Below are 21203 nucleotides of genomic sequence, written 5' to 3'. Positions count from 1 at the left end.
CTATTTCACATAATTCGAGATCCAAATATGGTATTTCTCAGTTCATTAGTAGGTACATATTTAATCTCCGAATCAGGATCCTAATATTTTTAGTCTATGCCCATTATGCCTCTGTGGTGTCACACGTCAGTGTCATGTTTCGCTGTCAAGTGTCATTGATGTCATCAAAAAATTGTAAACACTGCTTGCACTCGAAACCGAAGTTAAATTAATATAATTCTGGAATACAATACAAAACAATGGATGCGAAAGATGTGTGTGTTGAAATAGAGAACGATGAATTTTACAGTAAGTTTCTTGATGAGTCGGTGAAACCCGTACTCAATGAACATCAATCGGTTACCGAACAAGTGAATAGACTCACGCAGGGGATTGAAAAACTAAGCAAAAGCTTGGAGAAACAAGTTCTAGCCAAACACAATGATCTCCTAACACAGGCCAGTCATATATCCGACTTGGAAGTGACTTTAGAGTCTGTGCAAGCTCAAGTACAGAGTTTGTTACGCGGCGCTGAGAATCTGAAAAATCGAGTGCACACACCGTATTACGCCCTCGAGAATCAAACAATGATGCTTGAAAGGGTTCAAACTACATGCAATTTGCTGAGACATTCCTCAAAAATCTTGAATCTATGGCATAAACTGCAGAGCATCAAAGACAACCCATCCAAAGAGGCCATCATACTCTTCGAACTGAATGAGTTGATCAGTGACTACGATTTCGAAGGGATAGATCTCCTTGACGAGGTCCTTAAGTCTGTACAACTCAGGAGAACAGAGCTATTGACGAATGCCACTGAGCTCTTGCAGTCAAGTCTACTAAGTGGTGACAAAACTAAACTATTACAATGCTTCAAAGTATTCCACAACCTACAATGCACAGAGGAACAGATAAAAAAATCTGTTAGCAGCATACTGAGTGATTTGAAAAAGGAAATAATAACAGCTTTAAATGTCCAAATGGTTTCAATTGAAGTGAAGAAATCTAGCTCTGGGAGAATCGCTCCAGGCAAGGCGAATATCATGAGCGCTCAGGACTTCAAAAAAAAACTTTGGGACAACATTGAACAACTCTTCAAAGTTGACATTTATAACAGCTGCACTAAAGTCATAATGCTTCAGAATGTTGTAAATGAGTTACATGCAATTGGGAATTTCAGGAATATAGCTAAAAACTTCTGGGCTGATTTGTCTTTAGTCTTCAGCAGTGAGCTTGAAAAGAGTCCACTAACTGTCAACCAATCCATAGAGATTGATTTTCCCCGGTTATTAAAAAGCTTCAATGATTTGCTTTCAAGACTAAAATGTAAGGATCTAGAGATGAACCGCTCCTGTCTCACAAAATGGGAAAACTCATTTTTATCAAAATCCTTGGGAAAATTACTGGAGCCTGTAAGAAGCATGTGGCATTTGTCCCAAGTACCAAACATGGATCAGATAGACAATGCTATAAGAGTTATTGCTGAAGCACTCAGTATTTCACTTGGTGACAAACAATTGAGCATCAGCCTGGCCAACAGTGTGGCCAAATCTATCAAACAGATGACTGTGGAGGCAGAGCAGAGATTGTCTATGGACAGTGATGTAGCACAGATCATAGAACCACCTACAAGCTCACAGCAAAAGAATGCTGACCTCTGCAACTCCCTGTATTACTTCTCATCACAAATAAAAAGAGTTCTTGTGAACATGAACTCTATGCTGCCCCAAGAAAGTATACAAATTGTTCAGAATAGTTTGAAAGACATTTCAAGTATGCCTATTCTCCAATTATTTGCTGAATCAATCAAGAATTCCTTGTTCATAATTTTGATGACGATGCATGATGAGCCTGACTTGATCAGGGCTGATGACCCAGCTGGCAAGAATTTATCATGTTCTCCATACATGAAAGAACTTCAACAATTTGTTTCCCGATGCAAGGACATTTACTTATCAATGTTCAGTGAAAAATCTGCCCTAAACGAGTGCTGTACAAACATAGCTAGAGCTTGCATTGAGAGATTTACTCAGCATATTTGTAATGTAAGACCACTGAGTAAGTTTGGTAGGGCTAAGTTGCAGATAGATTGCAAACATTTGGAAATTGCTTTGTCACCTTTGGTAAATGATATGACAGAGTTAGGAGACCACTATAGACAGTTGAAGGCCTTGCATCTTTTGCTGGAGAAGACTCCTCAAGAGATAGCCAAGAGTCAGAGTGAAGGTGCTTGCTTACCATACTCATTGGTGATGATGTTCTTATTCTCCCACGGTGGGCATCAGCTCTTAGCTCCACATACCTGTGCTGGCTGGAATGTCCAAAAGCTGATGCAGTGGCTTGACTCTCATAGAAATGAGAGGGATCGGCTGGAGTTTGTGGCTGGCGCTTTGCAAAGATATCAGAACCATGTGAGACAGAACCAAATCGCGACTTACGATGAAGTGTACCCTGTGTTGATACAATTATTGGAGGATGGAAGAAAGTCCTTGAAGAAGTAGACTAGTATTATCAACAGAGAAAAGAAGAGACGAAGCTAACTTTGTAGTGTATTATAATTTTATGTGTATTCAATAAGTAAATAAGCCTATGTTATCCTACATTATATTTTATGTTTATCAGACCATGCAATTATTTTAATGTTGAATTAAAACTAATGTTCAAATTGAGTTATTTATTGAAAATAAACTTGTTTAAAACAGAACAGAGTCTTCTCCCTTCACCTTCTACAAGCAAGTATTGTTCGTGATGTTGCCGACTTCGATCTGGCGCGGGAAATTAATTGACTTTACTCCTTTTCTCTTCATCTTTCTAGAAAATGAGCAGTCAGATAAAAATCTAACAAATAGGGAGTGCGAAGCTAAAAATCTTACAAGTATGGAGTGCTAAATGGAATCCATGCTTTTGTGCAATATCTACTAAATAATGGAACCCAGGCAAGTATGAAATAATCAACTAGCTTAGTTCTGATGTCTTAGAATCAATGGAAACAAATAATAAGATGGGAATATAACATACCTCATCAAACTAAACTGAAATAATTTGATAAAGAAAAAAATATTTGTATGCAACATAAGGGTTAAGGCGAAGTTTCAATAGCAAAAGTTTGGAAGCTATGGAACAAAAACGTTTTGCATCAAAACTTCGCCTAAAAACAAACTACAAGAATAAAAAAAAAGAAAATATTTATTCAATACAACAACATACTTAAACAGCTATCTCTCAACAACCAGCATCATACACACATCTACATAGCAACAACTATCTATATTTATATAATTTATATGTACTTATTGTAAACAAATGCATAGACTTAAGAATTATAATTGGACAGGTGAACACATACAATTGGTTTCATTTGTGATAAATACTTTTGTCTTTTGGAAAAATACATTCAATGTATAAATCTGACTTTTGATCAACTTTAACACATAGCTATATATTTTGAAGGAATAACCACTGTGTAATATCAATAAATGTAGCATAATTACAGCACTACAATAATCAACGAAAACTTTAAATGAGGTGAGTGAAAATAATAATTCAAGAATTGATGGAAAATACTGGTACAACTTTGTAAAAAGTTGTGCAAATGTGTTGCCACATGAATTGACACTTTCTGCTTAACATAAATCATTTTATACATAAAGTACATCTGTCTTATTAAAAATGTACACCAAAAAATATTCCACCAATTCAATCCAAAGTCTACCAAAATTAAGACTATCTACTGGCGATCTATATTGAATCTTATCCACGGAGGCATGAAAGATGAGCGGAGATGCCACAAGGCAGGTAGGCCATGTAGGTCAAATACCATCCATTAGGCGTAACCAAAACCATTAGTTACTAATAACCAACGCAGTTTTCTGGTATCTTGACTCAACCATAAACACATAGGTATTGATTCATTATTCCTTTGGTTTTATAAAAATGCGGAGTTAATAACGTTTCTCGTCCTCCGAACACCCGCATTTTGACGCGCTACTTAGGACAGTTAGCGTTATGACATCTCCACAATCATTTTATTCTCCATGATTCTAAGGTAATGTGTAGCTAAACCTGTTGTTCGAAGGCGACTTTGAGCACATCCTCGATGTGGCTGACGAAGTGGATGTCGACCTTGTCTCGGATGAAGGAAGGCAGATCGTCGAAGTCACGTCTGTTCTCTTCTGGGAGAATTACGCAGCTCACGCCTGCGCGTTTTGCCTGGAAATTCGGAAATAAAGTTTATTGTTTTCTCTTTATGTTGATAGCTGTGTTATTTACTATGGATGGTTATAATGATAAGCATATGATGGCACATTCAAATGTTTGTTTATGTGACAAATGTGTCTGTGCAGTGCCACTGAAAAGACATACCATAGATTCTGTGAAACGGCTGTCCAGATTTATGTCATGTTTGGTTCAGGGGGTTAGATAAACAGTCGTTGCAATTGCTTGGCAAAAAAATGAGGTTTACCATCGATTCTTCAACAAGATATTAAATTGATACGCTGCATCATGTCAATACTGAAAGCTTGGTCCTAGAATAATTGAGAAAATTATAACTCTTATCTAATAAGGAGCTTACCGCTATAATCTTCTCCTTAATCCCCCCGACAGGCAGTACCCGCCCCGTGAGCGAGATCTCCCCGGTCATGGCGAGGTCGTGTCGCACGGCGCGGCGCAGCGCCAGCGACGTCAGCGCCGTCGCGATCGTGGCGCCCGCTGACGGACCGTCCTTGGGAGTCGCGCCTTCAGGCACGTGCAGGTGGATGTGGCTGGAGAGGAGAATGATGAGTGATGTTAGATGTCGTTCATGGGCTGTGCCATCTTATCATGACGAATTCTTCTGTGTTGCGAAAGGCACTAATGTAGGTCCCGAATGTCCCGGCTGTCGCAGTTAAGGAGCCAGAAAGTCTAGACAACCAATCTTAGATAAAGGTAGAAATATACCAAACAAAAGATGGATTGATTAGCTGAAAGAGGACATGATTAAGCAAGGGAATGGATGTCGGCTAACAGAGAGAAATGAAAGCTTAAAACATGTTGCGTCGATCAAAAATAACTTGGGAATATTTATTATTTTATTATCACAATTTGTTATTGAGCGATCTGCGATAGTACGCACATGCCGCATAATAAAGATTAAAATTATATTTGTAGATTCACCCCAGGAAGGGAAACGCCCGCCACGTGTGAAGTGGTTACAGTTTACTGAATAGTTTCCATATCCATAGATTTTCAAGTTATTATGTGGGCCGATCCCGGCGGCACTGCAATGCCGGGCCGACCCGTGACGGGAGTGGAGCGAGCCCCGAACATCCCGTCAGTTTACAAAAATCAGTTTAATATACTGGTCCCTCAGTGAGGGAACTTTCAGATATTAAGCTGAAAAGAACAGATACTACACTTTGATCTTAGCCAAAAGGCCGAGAAGCGATAAAGAACTAAAGTAGCGAGCGAGGGTCGTTCAATCGCGGAGAATCTTAACACCGCGATACAGAAATGAGCGTGAATTGTACAGCGCCATCTATCGAGCTTGATAGTAAACTTTACTCGTCACTTCTGTGAAGGGTGCCGTTATATCTTTGTGATTAATGGTTTTCTCCTTCTATTCCCCTCACCTAGTATTCAGGAACTTATTCTCCGGGTAGTACTGCGTCATATAATTCCTGGCGACAGTCAGCGCTATGCGGGCTGACTCCTTCATCACGTCGCCCAAGTGTCCTGTAAGCTCCATGGAGCCGAATGGCGACTTGTCATCGGTAGCTGTGTTGCGGAGTGCTGTCTCTATGAATAAACTGCTGCCACCTGTGGACAATATTGGAGTAGTTGAGTTATTTTCATCGGGTAAAAGTGGGAGTATTGCAATGACATCCTAAAAGAGGTAAACTAACTGGTATATACAAGAAATTTACACATTTTTTATCATATGAACTCCCTTTAAGTAGTTCCTTATGTACTCACTCGCCTTTTGTAATCCCCTTATGTACTACCTTAAATACTCCCCTTCATCATCATCATCATCATCAGCTTATCGCAGTCCACTGCTGGACATAGGCCTCTCCAAGACCACGCCACTGAGATCGATTTTCGGCTGCTCGCATCCAGCTCCTGCCAGCCGTCTTGTGCAAGCCATACTCCCCTTATGTGCTTCCTAATATACAATCATGTACTACTCCCCTTATATACTTCCTTACATACTCCCCTTATGTATATCCTAATATACAGTTATGTACTCCCCTTATATACTTCCTTACATACTCCCCTTATGTATATCCTAATATACAGTTATGTACTCCCCTTATATACTTCCTTACATACTCCCCTTATGTATATCCTAATATACAGTTATGTACTCCCCTTATATACTTCCTTTTATATTCTCTTTATGTACTCCCCTTATGTACTTCCCAATATATTTTACTACATATTACTTTCTTGTTCAGATATATGAGATATATATTATATTTTATTTGTTATTGTTTTAGGTATTATTATTTTATATACATAGTGCACCAAAACTACCTGCAATATGGTTATTTCCTTTTTGTCACAATCCATCCAAAGGTTGTCTGTAAGAGATCGCTTTTAGCGATAAGACCGCCCATTGTGTCACCAACTTCAAAATTTTTGTTTATTATTGTTGATTTTTAATTGGTGTGCATAATAAAGAATATATCTATCTATCTATCTATCTATGAGGTCCCCCAAAAATATGAATTGTAGGTACATAGCCCTATATTGAACACTTCCTCACCCATAGCAGTCCAGGCGAGCCCCATGACGACGCCGGGCGGCGTGACGTCGTACATGCGCTCGTGCTTGAAGCTGGGCTTGCCCACCAGCTCCGACAGGTTCGCCTCCGTCACCGTCAACGCTTCCGTCTCCTGTTTTACTATTTTGTACGCGACTTTTCGGGCGATCTGTTGATAAATCAGATTATTGATTGAGACAAAAAAATCCCAAAATTTTCGAAAAAATAAGAAATTAAATTAAGTATTATTAAATTAAGGCATGAACAGGTATCTGTGGAGATCAAAGGGAGAGGCCTATGTTCAGCAGTAGACGTCCTATGGCTGAGATGATGATGATGATGATGAAGGCATGAACTTGATGCTTATTAACGCATGAACATTGCTGTTTCCCGGGGTTTCATACGCGTCCCGGTTGAACTTCTACTCGTACCCGCATAACACATAGCTTATGTCATCCAGTGATAGTGTAGCTTCCGAACTGAGAATGTTTCCAAATCGGTTCAATAGTTTCGAAAGTTGTACCTTAGAGGCTTTAAACAAACTTTTCCCCTTTGTAACATTAAAATCTCCCCACGAAATTACTTCTGCGAAAAATGTGTAAATGCCCTCAAAAATTCTACATAACAAAACAGCTGTATACATCAACAACTGTACGAAAATATTCTGTACAATACACACTAATTCTTTCATACACGAGACACAGCATTTATGCTGAGCGCTGTCCCTTTCACGCATGACTGACGCAAATGCGGCGTTTTTAGGGTTCCGTAGCCAAAATGGCAAAAACGGAACCCTTATAGTTTCGTCATGTCCGTCTGTCCGTCTGTCCGTCTGTCCGTCTGTCACAGCCGATTTACTCGGAAACTATAAGTACTACAGTGATGAAATTTGATGGGAATATGTGTTGTATGAACCGCTACAAAAATATGACACTAAATAGTAAAAAAAAGAATTGGGGGTGGGGCCCCCCATACATGTAACTGAGGGATGAAATTTTTTTTTTCGATGTACATACCCGTGTGGGGTATCAATGGAAAGGTCTTTTAAAATGATATAAAGTTTTCTAAAAAACATTTTTCTTAAAGTGAACGGTTTTTGAGATATCAGCTCTCAAAGTCGTAAAAAGTATTTCCCCCCCCCCTCTATTTTTATAACTACGGGGTATAAAATTCTAAAAAAAATAGAGGTGATGCATGCTAATTAACTCTTTCAACGATTTTTGGTTTGATCAAAGTATCTCTTATAGTTTTTGAGATAGGTTGATTTAACTGTAATTTACGGAACCATTCGTGCACGAGTCCGACTCGCACTTGGCCGGTTTTTCTTTTTATGTTCATTGTTTGTTTTGTCCCTTATTTATTTATTTGTTGTTTCTTGCGTCATTTGTGTGTTGAATAAATGAATTGTCTTTCTTTCTTACAACAAAGTCTACAATACACATACCTTTTCAATATGTTTCTGCAGATTCCTCACCCCACTCTCTCGGCAGTAAGACTTGATCAGTGTATGCAGTGAGTCGGCAGTTAAATCTAACTGTTGTTCTGTGAGGCCGCAGTTCTTGCGGGCGGTGGGCACTAGGTACTGTTGGGCTATCGCTAACTTTTCTTCGGCTACGTAACCTGGGAAAAATGATAATATATTTAAATAAATTACCTAAGAAAAAAACAGCCCATATGTAACTCGTTTTGAGGCAAGTTTAAAAATATTTAGGAATCAAATGCACGAGTCATTTGTTTGTCTTACCTGTGAAGAAAAGTCTTTTTATGTAGTTTTTCAAAAACAATAATGTAGTATTCGAAATCATGTCAACAAGGTAGCTTTGATGTTGACAATCATTAGTGTTTTTTATTGCTCAATGGGAATTGCAATTTCGACATATTTATGCAACAATTTAAACATATAAACACCCAAATTGAAAACCTCTTTTATTGGGAGTAGGTTAAAATCAATATTGATTTGCATACAAAAATTCTGTGCGGGACGGACGTAGCTCAGAAGCAGGTACTATGGGGTGGCTTCGAGACGTTGACGCCCCGTCGGTCGCTGGTTCTTGGACGTCTGGGCGAGTGGACTGTATTTACGATGTGGCGAGAAACAGGAATTTCAGAAACAAGAATACGTTTAGACGGGTTTTAGACTTTCTGCTACTATAGGTTCAGGAATGCCGGTGAAATAATAAGTCTTCATATATTTTTCAGGAGTCTTGAAGGGACGAGCTTCGACGTACTTACCATACTACAATTACACTATTTACTTTTCACTATTTACTTGTTATACTATCAAAAATCTATACCGATGACTACGATTTGTACGGCGGCGCTTGCGCACCGAATGAGCTCGAAACTTTACCGTGACGAGCACCTCGATTTCTCGTCCCTCCGACCAACTCAGTTTTATTGACCTTTCAATTTAACAGCCGTATTACAAACAATTGGTACATGATATCATTGCAGGACACGTAGCGTCAGACGCCCCATGAAGTGCGCTACTGAACTATACCACACACACCCTGCATACCTTAAGGGCTGAAATACTATAACCGAATAACTACAAAAAACTATGTGAAATCGGCCCTTAGGTGAAGACTATCTTGAGATAAAAAACAAACTATGGGGGTTATCTCAATACGAAAGGTAGTGTGTGTTAGGGCATTTCATGGGCTATCTGGCGATAGTAATCCTAACAATGTGACCTAAGTCCTAGTATTGTTTATTTGCATGTGAAATGAAAGTCAAAACACAAACATTATTTATTGTTCTATAACTTAAACTATTAACAATATTTCTATAAATTAAGTTATTTTCTATACAATGAGACCTAGGCTTTCAGTTAAACACTATTTCACTAATGAAAGTCTAGGATTTTTACTATCGAGAAATGTTTACATAGGTAAATCAGGCCTTAAACGGCAGAACTATTAGGTTTATTATACATAATTAGGTAGGTTAAGGTTACCGCTACAAAACTATTACAATTTGGTATCAAAAAACACTATAATTTACAAATTAAAGCACTATCAAAATCTGAACACAATTCTATAACAATTTAGAAGGAGGGTGCACGTGAAAAACATACCTTGGCGCGGCTCACGGCACTTTTTGCTCATTACCCTCATCACAAAATTGTTAGAGTATAAATAGTAACGCGCATACACGAACACTCAGGCATTATGATTTTGCACTCGCGGCGCACGGATGCGTCTGTCGCGAACAAATTCCTTTTCGGGAAGTTGGTTAACCTCATATAAAAATGCCAGATACAAAAAAAAACAAATCCCCACTTACCAGACATATCAATAAGTTCCATCCTATCTCTCAACGGCTCAGGTATATGTTCCACCACATTCGCAGTACAGATGAACAGGACTTTGGACAGGTCTACCGGTACATCCAAGTAGTGGTCCAGGAAGTTAGCGTTCTGTTCAGGGTCGAGGAGTTCTAGGAGAGCTGATGATGGATCGCCGTGGACACCCCTAAAATACAAAAAATATATATATTAATGTAAAAGTAACTGTCTGTCGCGCTTCCCCGCTAAAATTTCTGAACCGTTCTGGTTTCAAGAGGATCTGCATTACTGAATAAACAGAGGTTGGAATTAGGTAAAAGTTATCTATGTAGGTATTTGCTCCAATGCAATCACAAAAATAACTCCTTAATAAATATGTTGATACTGACAGATCTTCCCGGAATTATTAATGGACAATCGTTTCTAAGCAACACGATAACATTTCATTCTACAATTTTTTTTTAATCTTTAATCATTTCTTTTTTAATCAGCTGTTTTACAGTCAAGGGTAGCCTCGTAAATTCTTAATAGCGTCAAAACCTTAGTCAAACCTCATATTCAGGACTTACAATAACAACATCTGCAGGAAATCTATACTAATATTATAAAGCTGAAGAGTTTGTTTGTTTGTTTGAACGCGCTAATTTCAGGAACTACTGGTCCGATTTGAAAAATTCTTGCAGTGTTAGATAGCCCATTTATCGAGGAAGGCTATAGGCTACTTTTTATCCGGGTTCGTGCAGAGGTTTCCACGGGATCGGGTGAAACCGCTGGCAGTAGCTAGTTGAAAATAAATTAAATCTTATTTACTCACTTGCCAATCTTATCGACCTCATCAATCAAAACCAAAGGATTCTCCGTGCCAGTTTTCTTCAAACACTGTACGAGTTTCCCCGGCATGGCGCCGACGTACGTCCGCCTGTGTCCCTTGATCTCCGCGACGTCCGTCATGCCGCCGACTGAGAATCTGAAGTATTGGCGGTTTAACGCCCGCGCTATTGAACGAGCTGAAATGGGAGGTTAGGTTAGTGGGGTAAGGTTCAATTTTAGATGGTGGTTTACATTTTTTAAGGTTCATGTATTATAATGTGAAGAAACTAACGACTGTTTATCGATATGACTTGATAGTGAATTTACAAAATCTAAAAACAATCTTCAATTCAAAATATTGACCATTTTTTAGGCACGAAGAATATTATACATACTCACAAAAGCAACATTATGTATCAACAAATTATAACAAATTAAGATTCGAAGATTTTCTTGCAGACATTACATTAGTTGGTTACAATTGAAGCTAACATAAGCGTGTTAACAAAAAACACACTCGCACTTGAATATTTTTTTTTCGCAACTTTATTTTTTTTTTCGATAAAACCTATTACATACATAAGTACAAAAGTATCTGAAAAACTCACCTATACTAGTTTTCCCGACACCCGGTGGTCCATGGAAGCACAGAATCTTGCCCTGGGTAGACCCTTTAAGCTGTGACACGGCAATGAACTCCAATATCCTCTTCTTAATATCCTCCATGCCGTAGTGGTCTTCATCGAGGATGACCTGAGCGTCCTCCAGCTTCAGATTCTCCTCGGAAGTCACCCCCCAGGGGAGGGAGGTCAGCCAGTCTAGGTAGCAGCGGGTTACGCTAGAAGTAAGGGAATTGGTTAATGATGTTTGGGATTTTAGAAATTAAGATATAGTCACCGGCACGTAACTTGGCAAGGAATTGAATTTGGTAGTGAGAATAATTTTGCGCATCGTTTTGAGTGTAATAAACACAAATGTATTATTTAAATAAAATATTATACTTATATATTTGTAAGAAAGAGAACTACTTTTTGCCAAGGTGAGTGCCAGAGACAGTATGATATCTAAGTGTAATGGCCAAAATTAGTGTGTAGTGTAAATTATAGGTATATTTTTACTAACGTTTCCGTAGAATTGAATCAGTTAAAAGCTTTTTATTTCTATGTTGAATGTCTAGTGTTAGGACATTTCAGTTTGTCAAAAGGCGACATCAGTCTCGTTTTGATTATTTTTTTACTTACTTGAACTCTGAACTATGGCTCTCCAAAAAGTTGAGCTTGTTAAGTTCTTCATCTATAACAGTCTGCACAGCTTGAGGTACTGTCTTGTCAGCTAAGCGCTCCTTGAACTTGTCGCCGATAGCATCCTTGTCGTCTTTCTCTAGACCTAACTCTTTTTTGATCACCTGGGAGAAAATTATGGAAGTTGGCGTCAAATAACAAATAAGAAATTGAATATTAAGATAATAATAAAGATACAGCAAGTTGGAGAAAATATTAGGAGGTTCACATATTGGAAAAAAAAAGGTTGTTAATTCAACTACTTTTTGGGGGCAGTGAATTAATGAAATCAATTATACATTATGTAGGACTTCACCTGCGTAGCAACGTGCGATGGAATAAGTGACTTTAATATCATAAATACATACAATTAAGAAACTTTTATATAAAAAAGCTGCTGGTTGTCCTTTCTTTACAGTTTAAAAGGTTGGTAATTAATATACACAAATTCTATCATTGTGTCTAGTAGACTAGACATTGTTTAAAATGTATACAAACCTTAAGCTGCTCATGCAGTATATATTTCCGGTGCTGCTGCTTAACTTTCTCTTCCACTTCCTTGCCTATCTTCTGCTGAAGCTTTGAGAGCTCAAACTCTTTCTTCAGTAGAGAGAGAGACATCATCAGACGCTTTGGTATCTGTTGAGGAAACAGGTTTGGTTAAAAATATTGGTTGATTTTCGGAAATTGTATTATCAAAGCTAGCTGTTTGATTGAATGTAATATTAGGGCAGATTTAAGCTGCCAACTAAAAATATCAAAATTGTGAAAAATATTGACAACATTAAAAATGTACATAGTTATTTACTATAAATAAATTGTCATTAACAAGCTGTAGACCCGTTGCTTGACGGCTGACCATTTGTAGAGTAACATGTGGTACATATTACTTCTCTCTTGTCCCTGTAACCCTGGACAGTATACTCACATCCATCTCCTCCAGCACGGCCTGCAGCTCAGCAGGCTCGGCGCCCGTCAGCGCAGCGCCCAGGTCCGACAGGTACACCGGGTTGTCCACCACGCGCTGTCCTTGTGCCAACATGTGATGCAAGGACTCCCTGGAACACAGGATGGAATGTTCTAGAAACGTGACTTCAAAAGCCAAGCATAAAATTAATGAAAAAGAAAGAATTGATAACCTCTTCCTTTTTTTGAAGTCAGTTAAAAACATTGGACAACAAATTGAAACTTTTGAAAATAGTTTTTTTTCTACACTGAATTTAGGCATGAAGCTGAATTATATCTGCTAACACTCAAATATGATTTAAGACTGTAAAAGGCATGCAACTTTCTACTGTGAAATGCATGTAATTATGCCTCATGCATATACAATTATTGGAACTGGAGACCTTTGCACGAAATGGCGCCGGCCTCGGCATGCGAGGCTACCAATGCCGTTCAAGTACATTCAAATAGTTATCTGGTATTAATAATACATGGAAACTTATTGGAATCTGTTATTATAACTTTGACAATGGGAATTCAATGTCAAATAGATAATATAATAATTTGGAATACAAGTATAAACGAGAGTACTTTCAGACTAGCGGATTTTAGCGCGTATTTGGACAATCGAACCAGTAGTTGTTGCCATGATGTTGTCACAAGTAGAAATTAGAAACAGAGTGAGTAATCTGCTACATTGAAAGCACTCTAAGGTGCTATTAGGAGCGAGCTGCCAACTATCGGCTGCAAATTTAAAGACATGTTTGACTAACCTGTACAAAGGATTCAAATTGATAATATCCCTGATGGTCTTAATAACCTCCTGCGTCAAAGCCTTCACCTCTTCCGTTTGCTGAAACTTCTCGTGCACCATATTCTCCACTTTCACCATCATCACTTGGTCCGCAGCTGGTTTCTTCGAGTCTTTGGGAGTAGCAGAGGCAGAGGCAGTGGCACTGGCATCTCCAGTCTCCGTCTCCTTGGTGGACTGCTTCCTTGTGTTCCGGTACTTGCGACGCCTTCTCTCCGCATCAGACTCTTCACGGGTAACGTTAAGCTCCATGTTAAATAGTGGAAACTTCAACTTCATTTCTGAAATGATACAGGCATTTCAGAAATGAAGTTGGGTGTGTGAGGGTGATATAATTTGGAATTTCGTCTTTTAAAAATAAATAATTAGACAGGCTAATTAGCAGGACAAAAATGTGGCATGGTGAAAGAGAGTTCTGCTCAAGGTGTATACAATGGCATTATCTTTTAAATGATAAGAGATATTTGCACCTAAAGGATGAGTTGCACCATTTAACTACATTAACCAACAACAAAATTGCTGCCCTATGGTAAAATCAGTAATTTAATAGCAGAAAAGATTACCTTTGTAGTTAAATTGTACATACTTAACAACCACCTTAACTAACAGAACTTTCAACTAAAATATACCCTTCAAAAATCCAAAAACTCACCAGCAGGTCCACTTTCAATCTCATCTTCAATAAACTGTCCCGTAATCTTTATTCTCCTATGCGCCATAACCACAAGCCTTAGTTTATAGTCCATATCCTGCATCTCATGGATCTGAGCGAACACCCCCACTTGATGCAAGTCATCCAAGTTCGACACAACATCGGACTTCTCATCTTCCTTCTTACGTAAGAATATGCCTATGTACGGCTGGTTCAGTTTCACTTTGCGTCTTATTAAATCTATTAAAGCTGGGTTTGATATCTGAAAATGATTTGGGAAAGTTACTTTATGTTATAAAATGTACCTTATATTATTTAGGAAACAAAAATCTGATTTTATAGTAATAATTTTGAATATTTAATGTATGATAAATGAACATAAGTGATTTTTCAAGCATAAATAAGTAAGATAAATTAGAGAATCATACAAGAAGTGGCATAAATCGTCTTATTATTCTATATCATTATATTTTATTGCTATAGTCTCAAGTCATAGAAAAAGCAATCACTTATAACCTGGTTTCAAAACTAATCGCTGCTTATGTACTACCAAAACGAAAGACATCTACAGCAATATAGGAAACTACACTAAATGATCGCAAGCTACCATAGAAAACCCTACAATTTGAAGAATAGCAGAACTCACCTCAATAAGCTTGATAAACCGCGGGAAGACGGGGTTTCTGTTGATAGCGATGACGGGGACCTGTGGCCACACCTCGGGCACGGCCACCGTCGCCGGCAGCTGACTGCTGAACAGCGGGGTCTCGTCCTTAACCTCCGGCTCCTCCTCGGGAGGATCATTCTTATTCGTCGAGAAATACCTCCCGAAACCTATCTGCTTGCTAGGAACCAAGTAGCTGCCACTATAACTACATATCCGCGCACCCCTAGCACCAGCTACCCCAGAATAACACAACCTTTGCACCGGTTTACTGTGTGATGCAACTTTTGTAACATTGCGAACCACAGACGACTTCAATTGCGGGCTGAGGAAACCGTTCCGCAACAAACTACTTGCAGTATGCATTTTTATTCTCCTGTAACCGATATTAGTGTTTTATATGCCCTGTTCCATTTAACATACAGTAATTCGGCAAAAAAGAAGGTTATTTTTCCAGATTCTTCAAGCAAGATTCGCGAGATTACGACCTGTCAAAATTTTCTAATGACATTTTAGAGCTGCGCTGCCCAAATGAGGTTAGAGTGGGAGTAGACGACTACGATAGACCACCAGTAGACCAAGTAGACCTGAAGAAAAACTGCCAGGGAGTGAAACAGCAGCAGATTTAAGAATACCGAAAGATTTTAAATTACATCAATTAAACTTTTAGAGACGAACAAAGCATGAAGACAGAAGGTTGCTGATGATTCGTTTAGAAACAAAACATTCAGTCAAATATTTGACATTATGGTTGGACATAATATTTATTATGACGTTGATTGTGGTGACATTTCCTAACCAATAATGAAATGGCTTCAAATGTTTAAAAAACATTGAATTTACAAGCCTTATGAATGTACTGAGATATCGTAGAATAGCTACGATTGTTACTCAGGTTCGTATCTGTATAATTCTTACAAGTTTCTCATATAAGTTTCACATTCTTTCATATAACCTTAATCATAAACATAACCTTACCTTTAACGGTATAACTTAAAACTACAGAAAATTATGAAAATGGATGCTTCTACAAGTCAGAAGTCGATAAAAGAAGGGAAGGCTGAAATATGCCTCAAAACTGAGAAGGTATTTTATAACCCAGTGCAAGAATTCAATAGAGATTTAAGCATTGCTGTCTTGAGTATATTTACCAATGACTTCAAAGCTGAGAAGATTGCAAAGGCTGAGAAGAAGGCGAAGAATAGAATATTGGGGACGAAGGAGGATGTTGAAGGTGGTGAAGGAGAGGCTGAGGTTAGTTTTTTTTAAATAAACAACCACAGATTTTGGGACACCTGTGGAGTTTGCCATGCTGGCTGTGTATACCTCTATGCCTCTTGTTTTCTGCACTACTCTTATAAACCTATTTTTATAAGTTTGCCAAATACTGGAATCCATGGCCAACAATAATCAGTAATTTAACTTGGATGCTGATTAAAGATCTTTACAAAATTAATTTTCAAATTAACATTAATGAAAATATACTGACACTCAGAAAAATATTAAACTCAATTCTAATTAATTGCATACTATTTCAGATAGACATATCAATACTAGAAGCCTTATCAGCAACAGGACTACGAAGCATTCGGTACGCTAAGGAAGTGCCAAATGTCACTAAGATAGTTGCCAATGATCTGTCGGAGCAAGCCGTGGAGACTATTAAGGCTAATGTGGTACATAACCAGGTGGAAAACTTGATTGAGACCAGCCACGATGATGCTTGGTAAGATTTCAACAATTAAAGTAAGATTAGTATTTGTGTAAGATTAGTAAATGTTTTTGATCCTTATTTATGAAGAAAAATAATAATAAATATCTTGTTGCCTTCACCTGCAACAAAACTTTATTTAGCTGTCTTTACAGAAAACCCCTTTACCCTTTTTTATTATGGCTCACATCTAGTGCTCTGAAGCTTTCATTCAGTAAGAGGAAAGTTTCATTTTTACCACCCTAAGGTTCATTTATCTCTTCTATCACTGTAACTCTGGCTATTCACTATCTTCTCTGCTAGATTTAAAATAAAAGGAAAAAGTGAAACTGGAGGAAAATGGCTTTTATATCATAAATATTTATTTCAAAATCAAAAAGCTATGTTTCCTTATTTCCAGCATGGTCATGTACAAACACAAGCACCCCTCCAAGAGGTTTGCAGCAATAGATCTAGATCCATACGGCTGTCCATCCGTATTCCTGGACTCTGCAGTCCAAAGTGTGCAGGACGGAGGCCTACTGCTTATAACTGCAACTGACATGGCAGTGCTGGCTGGGAACTCTCCGGAGACTTGTTACTGTAAATATGGTGCTATTAGTATGAAGACTAAGTGCTGTCATGAAGTGGTAAGCGATGGCTTGATTTTATGTAATTTTGTTTTCGTTTCTTTTTTGTAAAAAAAAACGATAAGTGTTTGAAAAAACAGTTTTGGAGTCCCTAAACTTCTACAAACAGAAAATATGAATATTTCTGTACATCTTAAAATTCAGGGGTTTGTTATGAATTGTGTATATGTATTATTATAATAAAGAAAAAACTATTCCTAAAACATACAAAATTGGCTGAATATGTAATTATTTGCTCTTCTCTAATATCAATATAAAAAAATATGAATTAATGGCACGAAACTTCGCCATTCAATATTCAACCTTAATGTCATACAAATAAACTACATTCCCCAATTTCAGGCGCTAAGAATAATGCTGCAATGCATAGAATCGCACGCGAATCGCTACAGCCGCTACATAGTGCCGCTGCTCAGTATATCTGCTGACTTCTATATACGCGTGTTTGTGAAAATATATACTGGCGCTATTCATTGTAAGAAAACTACTAGGTGAGACAGAATACAGACTAAATTGTATCCATGTTTATCTAAACACATTTGATTTCTCATTTCTCCTATTATAACAAGTTGGAAAGTTATTTCATTGTTGGAAAGCTAGAAGCTACACTATTCCTGAGTTACGTATGTTTTATCCAGGTACTGGATTAAGTTTTCCAGGGATGCGGAATACCGCGAATCAATTTATCTGACTGAAACATAAAAACATTTAAATAGTCAGCTTGGATACAATTCAGCAAAAAAGCATTTTCTTCAATTTATTAGATCTTTTAATTTCCTATGTCTATGTCTTTCTCTCATGTACATGTGTCCTTCTATCTTCAGCAAGCTATCAATGGCATACCAATGCACTGGTTGCGACAACATAACCCTGCAACCGCTGGGAGGGTTCAAGCCGAACCCAACGGAGCGTAATCCTACCCAAACGAAGGCTTACCTACCACCCGCGCCACCTGTCGGGGAGTTCTGCGCTAATTGTAATCAGAGGCATCATGTAAGTAGTAGCTAAAAAATTGCATCATTGTGGTATCTCGTCATACTACCTTTCTTCAGGAAGTCAGCCATTACTCATAGTTTTTTGTTCAGTCATTATTTAATTTTTACTTACAATCTGATATCCAAAAAAAAATAAAGATCCTCACGAATTGAGAACACCCTCCTGTTTGGGAAGTCGGTTAAAAACTCGTATCATAATTCGCACCATGGGCATTGTATTCAACCAGTGCCCTTGTTATTATATTCTAAAAAAAATAGAGAGATTATAATTTTCCAACAATTAATACTTTTTTGCGCACATGGCGTGCAAGCGACTCGCGCTATGCAGAAACCAATCGCTGAGTGGCAGAGAAGGGTGTCACCAAAAATTTTTAAATAATTGAGAATTTTTTGCATTTTGAAGTCAGTTTAAAATAATAATTCCCCACAGCTAGGCGGCCCCCTCTGGTCAGCGCCAATCCACGACGAAATCTTCGTGTCCCGGGTGTTAACCCACGTGGAAGATAACCCGGATCTCTTCGGCACCTCCAAGCGTATAGCCGGGGTCTTGTCCATGGTGAGAGAAGAGTTGCAGGATGTACCGTTGTACTATACCATGGATAAACTGTTCGGGAGAGTCCATTTGGAGACTATGCCTATGTTGGTAATGAGGTGAGTTTTCTGCGCGACAACCACAAGCCTAAGCAATCGGTTCGAGTTCAAATAATAATGATGTCGGAATGCGCGAATGTTTGAGAAATTGTTATGTATGATGATTGCAAGTTATGTAGGTTACGGCACCATATATATCTTGTCTTGGTGTGTAATTTTAAAACGTTACTAACTTGAGATAGACGTAAATAAAAACTAAATTATTACCCTCGATCGATTGTTACCCAAGAATTTACGGTTTACTAATTTTGGCCCCTATTTACTCAACTGTCGTATGTATTTCGCATAAACATTAATAAATTAGAATTAGAAAGTGACCTTTTTACTTTCCACTAAGATGTCTTGTTTCTTTTGTTACCCAGTTAATGTTAACTTCAGTGCATATTTTTCTGTGAATAAACAGTTATTCTTTCTTTCGTTTCCCCCAGATCAGCTATACTAAACGCAGGCTACAAGGTATCGTACTCGCACGCGTCGCGTATGTCGATAAAGACGGCGGCGCCTGCGCAGCTTGTGTGGGACATCATCAGGACGTGGGCCAAGACACATCCCGCTAAACCTGCCAAGTAGGTGTTGATTTCATTATTAGAAACATACTGTTTTTTTATGTATAATTGTTATTTATGTTTATGGTTTAATTGATTAGAATGTTTTTATTGGATGGAAGAGTATGTACCAAGGGGTATTGGGTTGCCCGGGTAACTGGGTTGAGGAGGTCAGGCAGGGCAGTCGCTCCTTGTAAAGCACTGGTACTCAGCTACATCCGGTTAGACTGGAAGCCGACCCCAACATAGTTTGGGAAAAAGGCTCAGAGGATGATGATGGAAGAGTATGTAGAAAAGTATTTTCAGTTTGTGGGGGGAGTTTATTGCGCCACTTCTCAGTAAAAACACGAAGGAAGAAACGAAGGGTGGGCGTTTTTGGGGGCTGTCTCATGTAATTCTGACGTTCAAAAAGTGATAATTTTCAGCCTACTTTGAATAAACACTTTTTGTTTTTGGTTGGGGTATCTTTTATTGTGTTTTATAATTTTTCTAACTTATTTTTATTTAGAATACTAAAATACCTTTAAATTACTACTATATCATTATTTCCAGGCTAGAAGCAGACGCAGTAGCTCGCCACATTTTATCCCAAGAAATCAAAACTCCGATAGACCTGAGTGAGCGCGGCGACGCCAACCCCGTGAGCCGGCGCGACGGCCGCCTGCGCTTCCAGTACAACCCCGCGCCGCACTGGGGACCCGGCTCCAGGGCTGCGGTCAAGTACGTAAATAGAAACAAAGAAAAATTGTTTATTGACACACCATACATACACATAGAAATAAAAACAAAATGAAGTAACAAAAGGTGGCGCCAAATAGGTCCAGTTTAACATTATACCTAAAGAATAATACTAATCCTACTTGTAAATTGAATCCAGTCCCAACATTCTTTCTGTTTCTTCTAAGAGATATAAGTTTGACTTTTTTGATGGGAAATTATAAAATTACCCCTCCCACTGGGTGCAGCTTGAGGGAGTGTCAGTCTCTTTCTGATTAGATCCCACCATGTTTCTTCTGAACCCTTTGTTACAAGCCAATGTTGTGACTATTGAGAACGGCCGTTAGAGAAAAGTAATGGTTTACAAAAGTATGTGACCTTCACAAATATCACGTCCAAGACCGCTATAAGCTAAAGTCAAATTCAAAATAGCAAGAAAGAAATCTGGATATATTATTTAGGTATTTTATTTTTGTAAATGTACTTATTCCGTTATTACAGTGTTGGAGAAGACAAGATGACGAAAGCTCTCAAAAATCAAAACAAACACAGCAAAGATAAGAAGAATGCCAAGAGGCAACACTCACCAAGCGATGACGAAGAGAGAAAGAAAGCTAATACGGGCGGTGAAACTGCTTTGTAAATATATATTGTAAATATTCATAAATGTGTTGTTTTATTTTTTGAAGAAATGCATGCTCCCCTAAGTAACTATTCTAACTATACGCGGGGAATCTACTTTCTACATCCTGATAAAAAGTAAATTATCTCCGTTTTGGCGAGTAA

General features: G+C 38.2%; 3 protein-coding genes and 1 non-coding gene across 6 annotated transcripts; 2 read left to right on the top strand and 2 right to left on the bottom strand.

Moving 5' to 3' along the window:
- Positions 1-150: 150 nt before the first annotated feature.
- On the top strand, positions 151-2664 carry LOC110378864 (conserved oligomeric Golgi complex subunit 5). Its single transcript, XM_021338276.3, has one exon. It carries the CDS (start codon positions 240-242, stop codon positions 2478-2480), a length of 2241 nt encoding a protein of 746 aa, XP_021193951.3. The 5' UTR covers positions 151-239; the 3' UTR covers positions 2481-2664.
- LOC110378874 (lon protease homolog, mitochondrial) lies at positions 2639-15680 on the bottom strand. 3 transcript variants are annotated; one of them, XM_049846680.2, is made up of 15 exons: positions 15152-15680; positions 14506-14767; positions 13816-14134; positions 13026-13155; positions 12596-12736; positions 12059-12222; positions 11426-11655; positions 10822-11014; positions 10007-10194; positions 8166-8341; positions 6725-6890; positions 5589-5775; positions 4553-4742; positions 4042-4188; positions 2639-2790 (listed from the first exon to the last, which is right to left on the bottom strand). In XM_049846680.2, the coding sequence occupies exons 1-15, from the start codon at positions 15533-15535 to the stop codon at positions 2758-2760; spliced, it is 2910 nt and encodes a 969-aa protein (XP_049702637.2). In that variant the 5' UTR covers positions 15536-15680; the 3' UTR covers positions 2639-2757. The 3 variants fall into 3 exon arrangements, with proteins under 3 accessions (XP_049702637.2, XP_049702636.2, XP_049702638.2); XM_049846679.2 differs by having other exon boundaries at positions 2639-2786; XM_049846681.2 differs by having other exon boundaries at positions 2639-2786; positions 13816-14080.
- LOC126055896 (U2 spliceosomal RNA) lies at positions 5213-5405 on the bottom strand. The gene has a single exon (XR_007511706.2). It is a non-coding gene; the product is annotated as a U2 spliceosomal RNA (small nuclear RNA).
- A 232-nt stretch (positions 15681-15912) lies between the features above and the next one.
- On the top strand, positions 15913-21078 carry LOC110378855 (tRNA (guanine(26)-N(2))-dimethyltransferase). The gene is made up of 10 exons (XM_049846682.2): positions 15913-16064; positions 16175-16423; positions 16708-16895; positions 17281-17509; positions 17852-18000; positions 18334-18502; positions 18935-19155; positions 19584-19721; positions 20253-20420; positions 20919-21078. Exons 1-10 carry the CDS (start codon positions 16020-16022, stop codon positions 21058-21060), a joined length of 1698 nt encoding a protein of 565 aa, XP_049702639.2. The 5' UTR covers positions 15913-16019; the 3' UTR covers positions 21061-21078.
- Positions 21079-21203: the final 125 nt, after the last annotated feature.

This window comes from Helicoverpa armigera, chromosome 17 (genome assembly GCF_030705265.1).
Source record: "Helicoverpa armigera isolate CAAS_96S chromosome 17, ASM3070526v1, whole genome shotgun sequence".
In the NCBI taxonomy this organism is placed as follows: Eukaryota; Metazoa; Arthropoda; class Insecta; order Lepidoptera; family Noctuidae; genus Helicoverpa; species Helicoverpa armigera.
Note: the sequence above shows the minus strand (reverse complement) of the source record. Positions and strands in the feature narration are given on the sequence as shown.